Source organism: Aythya fuligula, chromosome 12 (assembly GCF_009819795.1).
Source record: "Aythya fuligula isolate bAytFul2 chromosome 12, bAytFul2.pri, whole genome shotgun sequence".
In the NCBI taxonomy this organism is placed as follows: domain Eukaryota; kingdom Metazoa; phylum Chordata; class Aves; order Anseriformes; family Anatidae; genus Aythya; species Aythya fuligula.
The window spans coordinates 3,812,595-3,831,376 of NC_045570.1; the positions used below are offsets into that span (position 1 = coordinate 3,812,595).

Here is an 18,782-nt window from a genome sequence, read left to right on the forward strand (position 1 = left end):
GGCTGCTGTTTTTAATAGGCAGGGAAACTAAATTGAAATATCTTACAAATGTAAAGAAACCAGGTTTCTGTATGGGAAGAAACAAGCTATAGATCTCTGCTGTATATTGAGCTTTAAATCTCTAATGCGTCTTTCCATTGAAGGTAGATTTTTGCCAGGACTTTGTACAGTCAAAACAAGATTTTCTCCTCTGCACAGCTATGCTTCTGTGTGTATGTCGGGGGGGGGAGGTTGTTTGTTAGTTCTGTTTGTTTTCAATAAAGAATGGATTAAAGGGAAGCTAGAGAAGTTTCTTTTACATCTTAAGATGTTTTTTATGCAGACAACATTGGATTTTTAGCATAACTGACTCTAGTTTAATTGCATCCCTCTACTAACATGTTCGTTTCCAGAATGCAGATCTGTAGCCTCAGTCATTTATCTAAAGATAAATATAGATAACAGTAGCTGAAAATAAGGACTTGTTAACTAGAATAGCAAACCAAATTCAGACAGCAGAAATCTTTATTATAAGGAATGCTCTTTGATCCTGCCACAGTAAAAGGTAATGTTACGACATGAGTGACTTTAACCCACTGTTCATTTCAGATCTTCTTAACCTGTTTTTTGGAAAATGTTTTTAGAATTTGGCAGAAGGACTGATGGAATTCTGTATGAGCTGTACATGTATGTGTGTTTTTTTTTTGTGTGTGTGTGTAAAATACACTCTCGTGGTTCATGTTACGGACGTGTTAGTGATGTGTAACATGGAAGGAGCGCATTGCTCCATCACAGCTTTTGTTACAGAATTACAGAGGATTGGTATAGTCAGTATTACATATTTGGTAATTTTCTCTTTGAGGAAAAGCAGAGATTTTTCCAAGGGAACTGTGTCAGCCACCAGCATATCTCACAGGTATTATATAGCTCTCTTGTAACCAAGAGACCCAGTGCTGTAGGCGCTGCTGAAGAGCAGGAGTAGCAGGGTGCCAGTGTGACAAGAAGTAGTGTAGGAAACTGTGCTGGCATTGAACAGTTCTAACCATGATAGACCTTGCCAAAGTCTTGTAGTAGTGGATTTCACCCCCCAAAATTTGCTTCAGCCTAGGTGCTACTATTTCCAGACAAGTTTGTATGCTGCAGGCTTCCTAGCATAATGGGGCGAGTGCATTTATTAGCATGGGATCTTCCCTTGTTACTGCTGACATTTTGAATAGTACACAAGGACTCACTGCTTCCCAAGGTACTCTAAGCATTTGTAGGACAGACTTGACCCGTAAAAGCTAGCTAGGTATTCTATATTTAAAACAAAACCAAAAAAAAGTATGCCTTGAGAAAACAGTTATCTAACCTACTGATACTGTTTTTCAAAGCCCATAATCTTTTTAAGAATGGGAAGCATGCCAGCTTATAGCCTGGCAGTTACTGTAATGTCATTTTTCTAATACTTTACAGACCTACTTGGGAACTAACTGCTGAGCTAACTGTCTTCAACTTTGATGGTCTTTTGGATTTTTTTTTAGCCATTTGAGTTAATCACTAACCTTTTGAAAATCTGTATTGGTTTAGCTACTTGGAAGATTTGAGTACATGCTTTGAGAAGGTGGACTGCTGTCTGGTCCAATGTCGTCAGCTTCAGCTGTAGTCTAAGGTGATAAGTTAATGTTTAAGCTGTTCATTTTGACTGATAGATGCAGCAAATCCAGCTAAAATAAACTTTTAAGTTAAACATACACATTTAGTTTGTAGTTTTTCACTAAACCGCTTTAGTAAGACACTCTAAAATTCAGATACCAAGAAAAGTAAAATTGGGCTTCATGAATCTAACTGTAAAAAGAGAGTGTAGAATGTGTGCATGCACATTTTTATATTTTTTTCCTGTTCCACTTAGGGAAAGGCTGAAAAAACAGATGGGGGGGGGGGGGGTAAAACTAGGTGTCCTAAGCTGTTACTTTATTTATAGAAATTAGCAATTGTGTCATTTGCTCTCTTACTCAAGGGAATGTGCTTAGAAGGAAACATTCCTAGTAAGTGAGAACTGTTCTTGGCATCAGCAATGCTCTGACCGTAAGAAAGGCTTTAATTACACTGAAACTGAGCAACCCAAAACATTAAATTAAGGCATTTTAAGACAAAGTTTTTTTGACCAGTTGAATGTGAAAAACTGAGTATTGAATAAATACTGACTTAGACAATAGAGTTTAGGATACGTTTGTCATAATGTCTTCAACTTTGTGTCTGAGTAGTCTGTGGCCTTGCAGATGTCATGCTGCATACCTCATGCACTTCAGTTGTGAAAATGCACTGATCGGCAATAGAACTAGGAAGATGAACCCTATTTATTTTCATGGCCTTCAGAAAATTCAGTGTTTGAACTTAACAGCATAGCAGAAAGAGGAGTTTTAATTGGCTATGGATAGATTGATAGATTGTTTGTTTTGATTGGGGGGGGGGGGGGGGAGATTTTGTTAGCAAGGACTTCACAAGATTTTGTGAGTTTCCAAGTTCTGTTCTGCATAGTGAGGATATTTTTGGACACAGCATCCGTAAAGCTCCTTCAGGAACTTTGGAATTTAACATGAACAAATTTGCGGAAGTATAGGATAAATACTAACAATAATATACAGCACTAAGAGTCCGTTACAGTCCTCTGAAATATTAGGGATGCAAATACTTATCTCTGTCCACATAGAAAAAAATACAATCATCAGTGTTGGCACTCCACAGAAAACAGCGTTTATGTCTCTCATGACATAACAGTATCCTGCTTTTGGGATGCTTTAAACATGAAAATGGCTACACAGCTACTGTGGGTTATGATTCTAATTTGATAATAAATCAACATGTTTTTAAATTTCTGTTCTGACTTCCCCACTTTTCCCTTTCAATCTCTACCAATTTGGTGAGAAAGGGATTGAAGTGTGGGTGTGGGTGTCTTTTATAATATTTCAGTGTTTCTCATACTCCAAATTATTGTACAATAGCAGATGTTCTCTCATTCCTTTCAGTAAAGGTCATATATGTTGTATCAGTAAGTTTATGAATACTTTCAGGATTGTTTATTCAATAAAGGCTTTCTTTGCTGTTCAGTTGAAGACACTATTTTGTTTGATAATGTGAAAGCATATTTAGACTTCTGAACCCATCACTGTTTGTTTTATTGTGCAAAAGTACTTTTCAGACTTCTTTGGTGTCAGAATAAATCCTGGTTTGACTGGACCCAAACAGTTTGACAGAGGATGCTTTTTTTATTATCCTGTGTTAAGAAAAAAATAATGTTTTTATTACATTCCTAGCTTTGTCATGCCTTTATGCTTTTGTCAAGGTCTAGTAAAATATTGATACTAGCACAGTAACATCTCTTGCAGTCTTTTCTAGTGTGAAGAGCTATGAACTTTCAACATAAATTTACTGCAAGTGTGTGCTTTTTGTTGGAGGTGGAGGTGAGAAGGGTTAAAGTGTGAAGTAACGTAAAATAATCAACAGGAAGCACTCATACTGCTTTTTAGTCTCTTAAACTATCAAGGCACTTATTTACAGAACATCATTTTTTCCCATCTCCCCTTTTTTCTTATCCCAAAGGAGAAAAACAAAAAGTGGGTCACTTGACATACAGATAGTGGAAATCAAGCTAGTTTGTGAGACTCATTAGAGCGGAATACATAACTCTGTTAGGTGGCTCCAGGAAACACATCAGAAGACAGTCTGGTTGAAAATTAGTCCAAATGTGTAGGTATCTTTCCTTTGAAGTCTCACCAGTCCCCCTTGGAGACTCAGCATGTGAGTCCGACCTCCCAGTGAGGCTTAGCTACATTAATGAGAATGTGGTTCTGGACAGCTTACAAAAGATACCTGGCCATTTAAGCCTCTGGTGCTAGGAAAAATCCAGCAAGGTGAACTAAATCTGTGTGATACGAAAATTCCTGAAACTATTTTGTTGTTGTTGAAGCGTAAATACCAGAGTTGTGCTACCTGCTCTATAATTCAGAAAGAAAAAAATTACTTTTTTTTTTTTTTTTCAAGTATGCAGAGCAGTGGAAATATATTAAACCTAAATTTGAAAATTTGTTTAAAAGCTAAAGGGTATACTTTAAGATACAAAAGCAAGAAAACAAATAGAACTAATACTGGTTTTGGTTTTGTTGTTCTGTCAGTCATCGTTTTTTGTTTGTTTCATTTTTTAAATCTTTTGGTTTATGGCTTTTGCCAAGTTTTCATGGTGAAAAGTTCTGCCATTACAAAGAAGATTTTGTAGGAGAAAAGTCAAGGTTGTAAACATTATTATCTGTACTTATGTGGGTGATAATAATGAAGATTAATTGTTTGTACGACACTGAAGATGTAAATGCTGTGACAGTACTTCTGTTCGTAATGTGCCTGTTAGCAATACCAAAATCTACCAATGGAGGGTTGCAATAGCCATCCCTCCATGCAACTTAACAGAATTTGTTTGTCTTCTGAAGTCTGAAAATTTGTTTTCATATATACTGTTCTTGTGTTTCAGGTGCAGATATTTGGAAGTTTTAAAACTGGTTTATATTTACCTACGAGGTTAGTAACTTTACAGTGTAAATTCCACACAAGTAAAAAGATACCCTCAGGAATCCGTGCCTTTGTAGTGATTTACCTGATCTCCTAATAGCTGTTACTTGTGGGTATGCTTGCTGAATTAAGACAGGGTTAACCTATTAACACTCTGCAAAATGGATAGAAACACAATAATCAGAACTACTAACAGTAATATGTGTCTATATAGATTTTACAAGGATCAGAAAAAGATAAGAATTGTCAAAAAAGAAAAAGGCTTATTTTGTGATTTGGCTTCATTAAGTGACTGAACCAAAATAATTTTAGTCTTAAAAGGGAAAGCTGGATTTCAGCATCTCCACAGTTAAATCAAAATATGTAACATTACCTTGTTAATGTTAGCATTGAAGATAAAAGATTGCACATAGTACTGTTTTGATTTGTTGTATTTTGTGAAATCTGTACAATAGTCAATCTCTGCCTTTTCAAAATCTAGTCCTAGTTTTCACTAAAAAAAAAACAACAACAACTTATTGTTCATTGGTGTCCTCTGTATAGAAAATGTAAATATTTTTGACAGAAATAGTATAAAAGGCTTAAATGGCTGCAGAGGATAAACACATTTACATAGCATGAGTCTGAGGTTAACACTTGAAGTTCTGTAAATATTCCAAAATATTCTTTAGGTACATGAGGAATTAATACCTACTACTGACTGCAAGTGATACCTGAGTGGTTTTGTCTCCTAATGAAAAGAAAGTGTCTGTCATATCAAGAGAGATACTGTGTGGGTTGTTTTAGTCTAAGGAGTTGTGGGAAAGCTGAACTACTCATTTTTTATTTGGGAGATTAAAAGCGAGGTCTACAAATATACATTGTTTTCACATTTAGCTTTGTTCTTGGCCTTTTTTTGTAGATTATAGAAGGGCTTGGTTGAACTCATATGCTGGTAGTTCAAGAGAGAGATTTCTGTCCTCATGAGTGATAGCTATAGTTCTTTACTGTATTTACTTTTTTGAAGCTGATGCAATAACAAAAAAAGTTTACTCTTTTCTGTTTGATTTCATGTACTACTTTTCCTCCGTATCAGTTTCAGCTGAGTATTTGGTGGAGAACAAATGTGGATATTCTGAAAACAGTACGGGCCTACAGAAAAAAGTGCCTGTGGCAGTACTTTCCCACACTTTCAAATTAACCAACATCCTCGTGTTGGTAATTAATTCAGTGTTGCCTTCCAACAGAGCTCCCCTTTGCCACAGTTTTTGCCCACTCATCAGGGAGTCAATAGATAATCTAGATTTCAGGTTCTTAGATTCAGAAAGACCTACAGTGTGTTTTTAATTCTGTTACTCTGTTAGAGTTTGTCTGATATTCTTTTACTTCAGCTGATACTGAGGATTTGCATACATGCTTGTTCAGCTGCTGGATCTCTATGTTATCTTGTAGGTAACACTGAGGTGTACTTGAGGTGATGAGAGAGCTGCCTTTTCTGTCTCGGTGTGCATCAGAAAAACGTCTCCCACTGCTAACCGTCAGCAACAGGAGTAGGTTTAACACTCATTTAGTTTAGGTAAATTAGGAGAGAAGTGTTCAGCACCATTTCCTGCTCTCCAAGCAGGTTTTAAACATAGTTTTCTGAAACTCACTGAATGCTGCCTGTCCTTGTCAGCTAAATGGTATGCAGCTGAACTGGTGCTGAACTTGCCTGTTGCTGACATGAGTTGTTGGCGGGAGATGTTTTGTCTAAGGCAGATGTAGTTTCTTTGAACACTTCGAGATTGTTTAAGCATCGTTATATGTGAATGGGCAGACCTGTAAAAACGGTGCAGGAGGAAAAAAAAAAAGCATTCCTAAATTTGTTGGCGTTTTCTGTTATGTCAGTAACAGGTCCCTATTACTGCAGTGGCTGGCTGCTCTAACTGTAGGGTTGTACACTCGCCGCCTTTATGTTCCCAACCAAGCAGGAGAGATAGAGGAAAGAAGTTGAGGAGCAAAGAGGAATTAAGTTTACAGTTCCCTCTATATGAATGTCAGTGTGCGTAGGGGGAAGCATAGAGGGGCAGAGGCACTTCTTCAAGGAGTTGAGTTAATGAGTGAGGTTAATTAGCAGATTTGATGTTATTTAACAGCTTGTTGCTTCCTGAAGTCAAAGTTGCTGTGTTTTTCTCGCTTCTTCCCTGCTCCCCATCAGCTGCTTACCACCTGCCCACTCTGATGCTCTGATCACCCAGAAAACCCCCTTCAAGTTATGAAAAGGCCCCCAGAATGCTTTCAGGTTTTTTTTTGGGGGGGTGAGTGGGTATTGGTTTTCTGCCAGGCAAGCCAATTGATCGATATGTATAGCTCTCCTTGGTAATCTGAAATGTTCTATATCTCCCCAAGTTTAAGGGCTTATCCCCGCCCCTTTCCTAAGACAAAACAAGAATAAATTTCTTGGTTAAGCTATCATTCCATGAACTTTCTTCCAGTTATGTGTGGGTAGTCTGTCTTTTTGGTGTATTGGTCTTTTAATTTGAATATAACTCTTGTTTTCTTTCTGTTTCAGTGATATTGATTTAGTTGTGTTTGGGAAATGGGAGACATTACCTCTTTGGACGCTGGAAGAAGCTCTTAGAAAGCACAATGTAGCAGATGAAAACTCAGTAAAGGTTTTAGATAAAGCAACTGTAAGTTTGGGGAAGGAGGGTGTTTCCTTGTTCTAAGCTAAATTTCCAGTCAAAGAAAGATCTTTCTTAAAAGGATGAATTATCATAAGAGCAGAATATATATGTATAGATTCAAAACAGAACACTTTTATGTAGTGCAGGTTTTTTTTGCTGACAAAATAATTGATACTGTCACAAAAGAAGCATTTCTTCTGCTGGGGAATATTTTTGGATTTTCCATACAGCACGTGCTTGCTTTCAAATGTAGTTATGCTAGTCGTGCTAGAATTAATGTGATCAGATTTGGAATTTCTGGACTGAGTTAGTACATAAGTAAATGCTATATATTTATTGCAAGCAAGCAAACACAATACATTTTCATATATAAGTAATAAGTACAGGCATATATGAACATTTAGGGGTGTTTCTTGTGCAGGATAGGATCAATTCCATTATAACATCCTATCTTTTGCTTATTATAAAACTATGGTAAGGGTTTAAACAGGTGTCTAACTAATGGCTATTATTAGTAAAAGAGATAATTTGGAAGCCACACAGATGGAGATATATTAGAGTGCTCTCAGTACCTTGCGCTTCTTATTTAAAGATCATTTTGATGAGGAATCTGTTTTTTTCTTAAGAGGATGTCTGTTACAATTTATCTTTATTTCTTAAGCATTTGTCTCCCTCTGGTGTTTGTTTTTCCCAATAGAACTATGCTTCTGCACCAGAAACTGACTAAAAACAATGCAAAATAAATAATTTGAAGCTGAAGTGTTAAGTTCAGTTAAAACAGAAGAGCAAATTGGAAATAGCATATATGAATTTAAAAATAAAATCAACATCTATTTGAACAGATTGGCAAGGAGAGTGAGTTCATAATTAGATAGAAGTCCTCCTGTTCTCTTTATCCACTTCCTCTGCAATTCATAAAATATTTCAGTTTTACTGAAGTCATTAATGAAACCAAATGTGTCTTGGGAGTCTGTGTTGACTTAATCTTTCTTTCTTTTGCAGGTACCTATTATTAAACTGACAGATTCCTTCACTGAAGTAAAAGTTGATATCAGCTTTAATGTACAGAATGGGGTTAAAGCAGCCCAGCTCATCAAAGATTTTATCAAGGTTAGGCAACACTATGATAGAGCTATAGAGCTGAACATATGATGAGTTAATTTGGTTCTGTTTTACTTCGACTGCATCCTTACTACAGATACACTTTCACTCAATTATTTTTTTGCTGTTACTGTTGCATGAAGTTCCTAGATTTCTGCTGCATTGCACTAAAAGGCATGTAGATAGCAAAACGTACAAAGAAAGTACACATGGAGAAGTCATAATGATACAGTGACTAAGGAAAACACACTAATACTGACTTTGGATGTTCTCTTCTAGCTGTGGCTCCTTGAACATAAATCAGTATCACTCTGCATTCCTGCAGCAAGGAGGAATAATCTTGTTCTAGACTGAGTATCTGTTGTTCCAGTGTACAAATGCCAATTAAGTAGAATAAGTTAGATTTAACAAGTTACTGTTCAGGAGTTCACTGACAGCTATCTTGTAGGTACCATTGCCAATATTTTTGTTTAATATATAGGATGTATTAAAATGTGTTTATACTCATTTACTTTTCTTCCTCTACTCAGTGCATTGTACACTCATGGTTAATGTCTTACAGCAGAAAATTGTATGTGGATCTTCATGCTTTGTGTAGAGATATGAAGTGCATTTAGTGCATCATTTTAGTGATTTGGTATTGCTTTTCTACTACTGAGTGCTTTATTTTGTGTTTGGTTTATTTTTTAAACAAATTAACAGACAGCAGGAAAGTATTTCAACAGTTAGGCAAATAAAAATTCTTCAGAAAACTCTAAATCTGAGTAAAGCAAGCACTTTAAATCATCAGGATTATAAATCACGTGCATATGCCTTGGTAACGTCATTATCACAAGACACCTACCTGAAATTTGGTAGTTACTTTCAGTTTTTACATTTTGTGTGTTGTCACGTTGCCTTGTGATGGACAGGTAATCTGTATTTGTTTTTTCTGCAGCACAGAGGGTGGTTACGTTTCTGTTATTCTCTGCAAGTTTATTTTTAGTTAAGTCCATCAAGCCCTGCATACTTGCCCAGTTGCCTCTATAGGTACCTTAAAGGAGGCTGTAGCGAGGTGGGGGTTGGTCTGTTCTCCCACGTGCCTGGTGACAGGACAAGGGGGAATGGGCTAAAGTTGCACCAGGGGAGGTTTAGGTTGGATATTAGGAAGAACTTCTTTACTGAGAGGGTTGTGAGGCATTGGAACAGGCTGCCCAGGGAAGTGGTGGAGTCACCATCCCTGGAGGTCTTTAGAAGACATTTAGATGTAGAGCTTGGTGATATGGTTTAGTGGAGAACTGGTTAGTGTTAGGTCAGAGGTTGGACTAGGTGATCTTGGAGGTCTCTTCCAACCTAGACGATCCTGTGATTTTCTGTACCCACATACTTCTTAGCTTCAACATAGGAGATAGTCTTCTCTTGAGCCGGCATTTGTTTTTCTGGTGCTTAAAAAAAAAGAGAGAAGTGCTGGTGTGCTCCTGTTGCCCAGGTTATTTGCAACCCTCTGGAGAGGCTGCTTTGGCTTTGCATCAGGGCACAGTGAGAGTGGGCTGCACACCTGGGGAAGGACGGGGTAGCCCCCGGCAGGATCCCTGCCAGCCAAGGGTGCAGCCCGCTGGTGCCTGAAGAGCAGAGCAGGTCTGGTGACAGCACTTGGGCAGCTCACAGTCCAGCCAAGCCCAGAGCGAAGAGGTGGAGGCTCAGGAAACCAGCAGGTAGGGGCAGCATCAGCAAGGGGTTGGGTAGGGTGCAGCAGTGGCTCTTGCAGGCACCAAGGGGAACCACTGGGATGAAAAGCAGCTCTTGAGCAAAGCAGGGGACCGCAGCAAGGCTTCTTGCAAGGTGTTTTCTCCTGCAGCTGTGTTGCTGGCAGCCCAAGTCAAGGCCACACAACTGGCCTTGGACACAGGCAGCTGTGCTTGCTGTGGTGGGGGAGAGGTTGCTCACAGCAGGTAGCATGGACACCCCGATCCACATCTCTTAGCTCTGTGATTATAAGAGGAGAGATGGTGTTGAGCCCCTTTTACCCCTCCCCTGTGAGGAGGGTGTGCAGAGTGCAGGTGTAGCCCCAGCCTCCATTGCTGTCCAAAAGGTCCAGGTTCTCCCACGTGCAGCTTACTCACCCCCTCAGGGAATCTCTGCAGACAAACTTTTTGAAGGGCTGTTACGATCTCCAGGCATCTCAAGTACTCACAGGACAGAAGTCCCAGTTCATTCTGGGTTATCACCTTGGATGTAGCAGGCAGTTTCTGTTACAGACTTGATTATCTCCAGAGTTATTCCTTTGTTTTCATTCTCATTTGTATTATAAAAGCAAGTGTGTTTACATATTCAAATGAAGTTGCACTGATTTTGTGAGGTAATAGTTTTTCTTCCATTGTTAGTAACTCTAAGCAGAGTTGAAGAGGTAAAATAACAGTCTTGATCGCAGGCAGAGCACTCAGCTTCTCCTGTTATTAAAAATAAGAAGTCAGAATTCTATCTAGCTTTGAGACTTACAGCACCTAGCTTTGATATGCTTTTAGCATCAGTTGTATGTATGCAGTCCTAAAGCCTTTGTTCTTCTTTTTCAGAAATACCCTGTGTTACCCTACCTAGTTTTAGTATTGAAACAGTTCCTGTTGCAGAGGGACCTTAATGAAGTATTCACGGGTGGAATTGGTTCTTACAGTCTTTTTTTAATGGCTGTCAGTTTCCTTCAGGTAAGCTGAATGAAATCTAATGCTTTTGGTGCAAAAGGACTCTATGTTAAGGAATTTAGTTTTTAAGCTTAATAACTTAACCTCTCCTATTTGTGGTTTTGCACACCCTTTTCACTTAAAAATAGAGGCATCCCACTCGCCTTCTACTCTTCCTTCCATACTGGTACTACCAGTACTAGAAGAGGTGTTTGGAACATCTATTAGTGTATCAATACCAGGCATGTTTGTCGTTCATGGTAAAATAACTTGACTACTGAGTAATTTCTCTGGAACAAGCTACAAAGGTTAGTGTTAGATGCAGCTGTCCTTTATAACACTTGTTCTCCAAGTCATGTGTGCTGTAAGTGCTTTAATGAGTGCAACATAATTTTGTTTGCTTGTCTTAGGTTTTTAAGCTGGTATGAAATAAAACATTTTACATCTTTCTTTTAAATATATGAGAACAAAATATGTAAGCTAAAAATACATTGTTATGTCTGGGGGAGAAAAATACTGCAGAAGCAAGAGGTAGTCAAGTTCTGACTTTACCAACCTCATTTTTATTCTTGTACTAAAGTATGTTTATACTTTTGCAGACTGTAGTTACTTTTAAAGCTGAGCCTTGAACTGGAGATCAGTGTTTGCTCAGTGGTGTTTTCAATTGACTGCTGAGCAGCAAAAGAAATGAAGGCAACAGGCATATCTTTGTGAAAGAAACGAGAATCTCTCCCAGTCTTAATTTTGTCTAATTGTGACTAGTGGTATAGCCATTCACAAAAAAACAAACTGATATCCAGTCAAGTTCTGTATCGGTTAGAAACCTAGCTCATAATCTCTCAGACTGCATAGTTAACAGTAGAGGGAATCATTTATATAGCTTTGTATGTTAAAATCTTGCATTTGTATTCCAAACACAGGTTTTTGAAGCGCAGACTGATTCTGGAATACTCATCTGTGCTTTTTTACACAAACTATGCCATTGGCACTGGAAGTTCACTTACTGAACTGAAAGTTCAAATACAAAATATATAAATATTAAAAACGTTTTTAAAAATCAAATATAGAAGCAGTGATTCTTGCCGGCCTTATTGTTAAGAGGTAATGAGTTTATAAAAGTTCTAACTGCATCTTGTCCTAAAGATGCAGAACTGCTTTGTTAAGAATAGTTACTACATTGAGATATGTTTGCTTTATTATGTATTATTTATTAGGCATGCTTGCTTGGAAATAGAAAAGGATATAAAGGTAAACAAAAGAGAACTTACAGGCACTTGAAATCTTAAGGAAATCATTTTTTTCCTCTCTTCTTAATAGCTGCATCCCAGAGAAGATGCCTGCATGCCCAGTGCCAACTATGGTGTTCTTTTAATAGAGTTCTTTGAATTATATGGACGTCACTTCAATTATCTGAAGACTGGAATCCGAATAAAGGATGGTGGCTCTTATGTTGCCAAGGATGAAGTGCAAAAAAGTATGCTGGATGGCTATAGACCATCAATGCTGTATATTGAAGATCCGTTACAGCCAGGTATCCTCGTAAACCAAAAAGTCAATAAGTTTCGCTTTATCAACTAAGAAAACAGTTAAGGGAATGCTTAATTCAAAGGAGTTAAACCAAAGAATAGTGCAGTGACCACGAAAAATCAAACATGTATGAACACAAGATACATTCCAAATAGCATGGTTATTTTCTTTTAAGATATTGCTAGCAAAAATTACCGTGTTATCCAAGAGCACGCCTATATTACAGTCAGGAGGTGGAGGTGGGGTATAAGAAGGCGTGCCAAACAACTTCGCTGTCCCCTAGAGTGGTGATGACGACAAGGCTGCAGCAGCACAAGCCTGAGTATGGGCTAGATATACAGGTATATACATCTGCTCCCTGCCAGCCTTGTGCCTGCCAGTACCACAGTTGCACCTTATACTGTATGTCTGTGCTTATGTCCACCCTCCTCTTTGATTCTATAAAGTCACGTAAACACACGGTGATTTCCTTCTGTAGCCTTACTCTTACGTTAAGGTTGATTGTTGACATGAATAGGCAGATCCTCAAATGGTGAATCAAATGCTGCTCTTAGGAAAGAGTTAACATACTTCCAACCTAAAAAATGTCAGCCGGGATAGTATTTGTTATATGTGCAGTATACAGTTAATATTTTTCTTCACGTATTAAATTTTTACATGCAGAATTTCCTTTTTGGACTTCCGTATATGTAAACAACTATAGGTTTTCTAAACTCTCTCGTATATATTTAGGCTTCACTAATACTCTTGTATTCTAAAAGAAGTTACTGTAGTGAGATGGGACTTGAGGCCAAGTTTTAAAACAATGTAACTGTCCCATGTGTGAAAGGAGATATAGACATGAAACTGAAACCATGATTATTTATATTTTTATTTTAAGGTAATGATGTTGGGAGAAGTTCATATGGTGCCATGCAAGTGAAACAGGCCTTTGATTATGCCTATGTTGTTTTGAGCCATGCAGTTTCCCCAATAGCTAAATATTATCCCAACAACGAAACTGAAAGGTAAATTTTTTGAGTCTAAATCTCAGACATTAATTGCTTGTATTTTGGGTACTTAAAATTAATTGTGTGGGGTATTTCTCTTTTTTTTTTTCTTTTCCTGGTTTACAGTATATTAGGTAGAATAATTAGAGTAACACAAGAAGTGGCCACGTACAGAGACTGGATATCAAAACAGTGGGGAATGCAAAGTAGGACCGAGTCTTCATGTAACGGTAAGATTTGTCAAAGCTTGGCTGGTGGTGGGAAACTTCCTGCGTATTTTGATAATGTAAATTTTTTGCTGCTTTTGCTCCACGTGTATGCACCTTTAACATGAATTTGCTTTACTAGTGAAGAGGTGATGAACTTTCTTTTGTTTTCACCCAGAAAATTCAGTTTTGTACAAGAATAAAGAGGCTATCCCACAACATCTTTGTTCTGCTGTTGATGAATTTGTTCAGCATAGAGTCTGTACAGTCTGTAAAGTTACAGTCTGTAAAGCATGCTGGCTTACAAAGGAAGCTTTTGAAAAACTTCAAATTTAAATTACATGTGTTGTTATTGTTGCACTTCCTTGTCCCTTAAAATGTGGACAAGGTTTTAAAAAGGATCACTAGGGATGCTAGTTTAAATCTAAGTCCTTGCCTTGTGTTGGTATTTTTATTTCTTTTTAAAGTATTTGAAGTCTGTCTGTCTACAGAAGCAGTATTTAAGCCAGGACTGACCATATACGTGGAACAAGTCTTAAGAGAAATACTAAAATACCAATCACAATTTTTACTACTGACAAATGGAAATACACTAAATCTATCCAGAGAACTTGCTGGAAACATCCTTTAAAATCATCTTTATTTTCATTGCCCGTCTTCTGACCCCACCCACAAGTTGCCACCCTGTTTTGGTGTGCGTGTATCTGCTGGCTGGAAATTTTCAAATTAAAATTAATTTTAATACTCTACAGTTCATTTCAGAATGTTAGGTATTAGAAGTCTTCTCCTGTTAGATACTGCTCAAAGATGACAGATGACCCCATCTTCAGGTTGGGCTGGGTTTTTGTTTATTTGCTTTTAAAGCTTTTGTTAGTGATTTCCCCCCACTGTCCCTGCAAATACAACGTGTTTCTGGCCATTTCTGTTTTATCAGTCTGTAGGCTTCTATGGCACAGCTGTACCACTTGGTAGTGGCAGTTAACCACCATTCATTCATTACTGCAAGCTCTGTAGCAGTACTTAGCTATCTATTGTGACATATATATTAAATTGTAAATAAATAAAGCTAGCGGTGAGATAAACATATACTACATAAATCTATCAGAAAGTCAATTCAAGGTGACAAAAAAACAAAAAAGCTTTTTCTGCAGGTACTAGCTACTAGGAAAGAAGCAGAAGTGACTCCAATGTGCCTTATGTGAGACAAAGCAGTCAGTTTAAAAATAAGAAACCTAAGATAGGAGGGTAATGATAGCATTACAGTGCTCATCTTGCAGGTTTAGTTTAGATTTAAGTTCTGATTCTTTTTATTTATTAAGACAGAAGTTAGTGAGATAGAAGTGTTCTGTATCTCATGTTTTCAGTTTAGGGTATCGTAAAAACATACAATGAGAATTATTTACAGTTCTTATGACCCGAGCAACTCCAGTAGAAGACAACTGGGAGTTGCAGAATTTTGGGCTCATAGGAACTGTATTTAAACCTGTATTTTTTAGAGCAGTTTAAGCACGTCATAAAACAATCTTATTTAAACAGTACATCTGAGCTCCGTTACTACTTTCTTCCGTGCCTTATTTCTAACTTCTGTCTTGAACTGTGTGTAATGCTTGATGGTTTTCATAGTGTCATAGAATCATGGGTCTTGTCAGGAAACTACCAAGGCCTCTGCAGAGTTTTGGTTGCTGTACCCAGTATGTACAAACACATGTACAAATGTGCTTGTAGGTAATGGAAGTATGTATGTGCATAGGTGTCTGTACGTGTCCTGCAGGGTGTAATAGATACATAGAACCCGAATGGGTGTGTATATTGGGAGGGAAAAAAAAATAGAGCAACATAAATTTTGTCAGTTAATGGGTGGTGATTCTTCTGTTTCATTTTTAATAGGTAATGGAGTAACCTTGATAGTAGATAATCAGCAGCTGGACAAATGCAACAATAATCTTGCTGAAGAGAACGAAGCACTGGGAAAACCTAGAAATAAAACTTCAGAAACACTTAGTAAACATTCTTCAAATTCTTCATCAGGTCCCTTATCATCGTCATCATCTACACTGTCCAGTTCTAGTGATGTAGTAAGTACTGGAGATTGTCTGCATTTTGCCTTTTCCAATTTACTTGTTTTCTTTACTTATATTGCTGCAAAAAGCTCAGAATCCTAGTTAATTATTTCATCCAGAATCCTAACTTGCATAAGATGTTACCTCTTATGCAATTTCTACACATGTAAATTGCAGTGTGTTTTTTAACACAAAACGTGTAGGAAAGTGAATACAGTAGATGTAAAGCTTCATAGCCCTCCTTTCTCTGAGAAAACTGTATTTCAAAAAAAGACTGGTAGTCCTAAGCCATATGCTTAAAAAGTAATACAAAATGCCTTATTAAAAAAAAAAAAAGCTTGAATGGGAATTCTGTTTTAAAAATAAATAAATAAATAAAAGATAAAGCACCAAATCACAATCATTTACCAATACATTTTTAAAACAGTTTGTTGACTCAGTAAGAATTCTGGATTGCAAGTTTTAATACTTAATAAACACCTTTCAAGTTTTGCCCATTGCTAGCTTTAATTTTAAGGGAAAACTCACTCACTTTATAGAAAGACTCACTTATTCTTAAGAAAAACTCACTAATACTTTAAATTTTCCTGAAGGATTCTGATGGAACACCTTGCAAAACCTCTAAACAATTGAGTTGTCGTCAGTCTACGACAAACAGAGTGGGGTCACAAGAAGTATCACTGGAATCCTCCCAGTCAAGTGGGAAAACACAAAATAGCCAAACAGCCAATACATCCAGCAACACGAACAAATCTCAGGTTTGTGAAATGTTTAAAAGCAACAACTGTGTAGATTATTGGAATATTACACATGCCCTCCATGGAAGGATAGTTTGTTCTGGAAAGAAAACAGTGTGTTTTTCTCTTCCCCTTTGCCCTACTAGAAAACTTTGAACACTGAGAGTGTCTAAAAATTACCTGGTTCTCTATTTAGGTTAGAGAGGTGAATTTATAATGGTGCTTTTCCTAGCCTTACACAGACTAAATTGGAGTGACTTTGTTTGGGGAAATCTAGATTTGCCAGAAGCATGCACTTGTGTTGTCCAAGTTTCCTTTATGCAAAAATCATGTTGGTCTAGTCTTAACTGCTGAAATTGAGATCTAATGAGATTTGCATGCACTTTAACAAACAGCAAAAATGTATGTTTAAACTACGACAAGCTGTTGATCCTTGTTGAAATATCTTCTGTTAAGGGAGATGGAGATACTTGCTGACATGAAATTCCTTTAATTTCCGCTTAAATTCAAATGTCTTTATGATGAGACCTGCCAGAGCTTATACTAGAGGGTTTCTCATGTTGAGAATACTTCTGTGACAACTCAGTAATCTGGAAATGCTGTATGCCTATATGTACAATATACCTCTGGATAGATGCAATTTACATTTTTACACTTTTTCAGAATTTATTTTTCATTCATTAGAAAAGTCCTAGTCTGGAATCTTCTGGAGTAATATTCCTGAAAAGTAATTCTGAAGACTTGCTGGTTCCTGTTTGCTGGTGATCTCTAGCTAGTAACAAGGAAGTTTAAAAAACAAAACAGGCCTTGGATATATACTACTAAATTCTGTTGCTGGAATGTGAATATGCACAATCTGAGATAACGTGCCATCTGCAAAAAGACATGATAAAAAATTAGCCTTGGTCTTAAAAGAGTGTTGTCTTAACTGGGCAGGGAAGATAGATTTGAGCAATCTTCATCTCTTCTTGGATTATGGACTTCTGTTTCTGTAAAACACTCTTTTGATGGCTGTGCAGCGGATGAGAGAAGAGTTCTATCATTTTCAAAATTCCAAGTGCTATATACTCATCACTCTGCATTTGCATGGCTTCGGGTCTAGGGATGAGCATTTTGTCGCAGCCAACAAAATGAAAAATACGTGGTTCTGTGCTGCTGCCTAAGCAATGGCCTAGCTTCTTTTGCCATGTCACGTTGTTTATGTTAACACTGCTGTGAGTTATTAACGTCCTTGTTATCTGGAAATGGGGTTGTGTATTTGCCACACTTTCTCCTTACACTGACTTACCAGGCTGTCTTTTATTTTTGCAGCATGGATCTGCACGGTTATTTCGCTCTTCTAACAAAGGCTTCCAAGGTCCAGCAAACTCAAGCCACGGTACCTCAGTCACAAACAAACAACATCAAGGCAGCAAATCACACCATCAGTACTTCCATGGCAAAAAGAGGAAACACAAGAGGGATGCGGCCCTTTCAGACCTTTGTAGATAGTTGCCTATTTTATGACTGTTCTTCTGTGTGCAATGATCTCATGCTACAGGATAGTTTGATAGTGACTCCTTGGATCTCTTCCGGAGCTTCAGACTGTTCAGACATTGATTAGCAACTGCATTTTTTTTCCCAGCTCGCCACGGAACGGATCATGAAGATTGATCACTGAAAAAAAAAAAAAAAAAAAGAAAAAAAAAAAAGAAAAAAAAAGAAAAAAAAAGGAAAAAAAGAAAAAAAATTAAAAAGAGAAAAAATAAAAAAAATACGGAAAAAGGCTGCTCATTTGATAAGTCATATGCTACAACAGGGTCATTTAGGATATTAAAGCTTGAATGTAAAATAAATGTATTTCCCATCAGCTCATGCTGACCTGTAGGGGTAGTACTCAGTGTGTCTAGGGGGTGGTAACAAACAAATAAAAAAATAGGAGAAAAGGCAAAAATTTGTATTTTGAGGGAAACCCAGCCTTTAAAGGTGAAAGTAATTTGTGCATGATTTTTTTTATTATTTTTGCATATACTTACCATTTTATTGTGTATATATAGATGACCATATAGGAAAACTGACATTTGTAATAGTGGATTTGTTAATACTTTTTACATAACATTACTGTTTAAATTGTAAACATAAATTTTTCTCAGGATTAGTTTGGAAAATAATCTGAATTGTCATCTTAACATCCATATAAAGAGACATTACTAGTTATATTGCTCAGAATTTCTTTTCTTGGCATTTAAGAGATTTAATAGAACATTTGATCTGCAAAAGCTGTTCCTCTGAAAGAAAGGTTTATAGTGGCAAATGAAATTTTTCATTTGTATAAAGTGTAGATGTACTTCGTGTAGACA

General features: G+C 37.2%; 1 protein-coding gene across 1 annotated transcript in view; it reads left to right on the forward strand.

The window, feature by feature from the left end:
• Positions 1 to 18,126, forward strand: part of TENT4B (terminal nucleotidyltransferase 4B) — a 38,304-nt gene extending 20,178 nt beyond the window's left edge. The window contains exons 3-12 of the mRNA XM_032195826.1: positions 4,484 to 4,530; positions 7,052 to 7,172; positions 8,169 to 8,276; positions 10,820 to 10,948; positions 12,242 to 12,455; positions 13,332 to 13,458; positions 13,567 to 13,670; positions 15,534 to 15,721; positions 16,300 to 16,464; positions 17,755 to 18,126. Of these exons, the coding sequence (XP_032051717.1) occupies positions 4,484 to 4,530; positions 7,052 to 7,172; positions 8,169 to 8,276; positions 10,820 to 10,948; positions 12,242 to 12,455; positions 13,332 to 13,458; positions 13,567 to 13,670; positions 15,534 to 15,721; positions 16,300 to 16,464; positions 17,755 to 17,934 (1,383 nt within the window). The 3' untranslated portion in view covers positions 17,935 to 18,126. The remainder of the gene's footprint in view (positions 1 to 4,483; positions 4,531 to 7,051; positions 7,173 to 8,168; positions 8,277 to 10,819; positions 10,949 to 12,241; positions 12,456 to 13,331; positions 13,459 to 13,566; positions 13,671 to 15,533; positions 15,722 to 16,299; positions 16,465 to 17,754) is intronic.
• Positions 18,127 to 18,782: the final 656 nt, after the last annotated feature.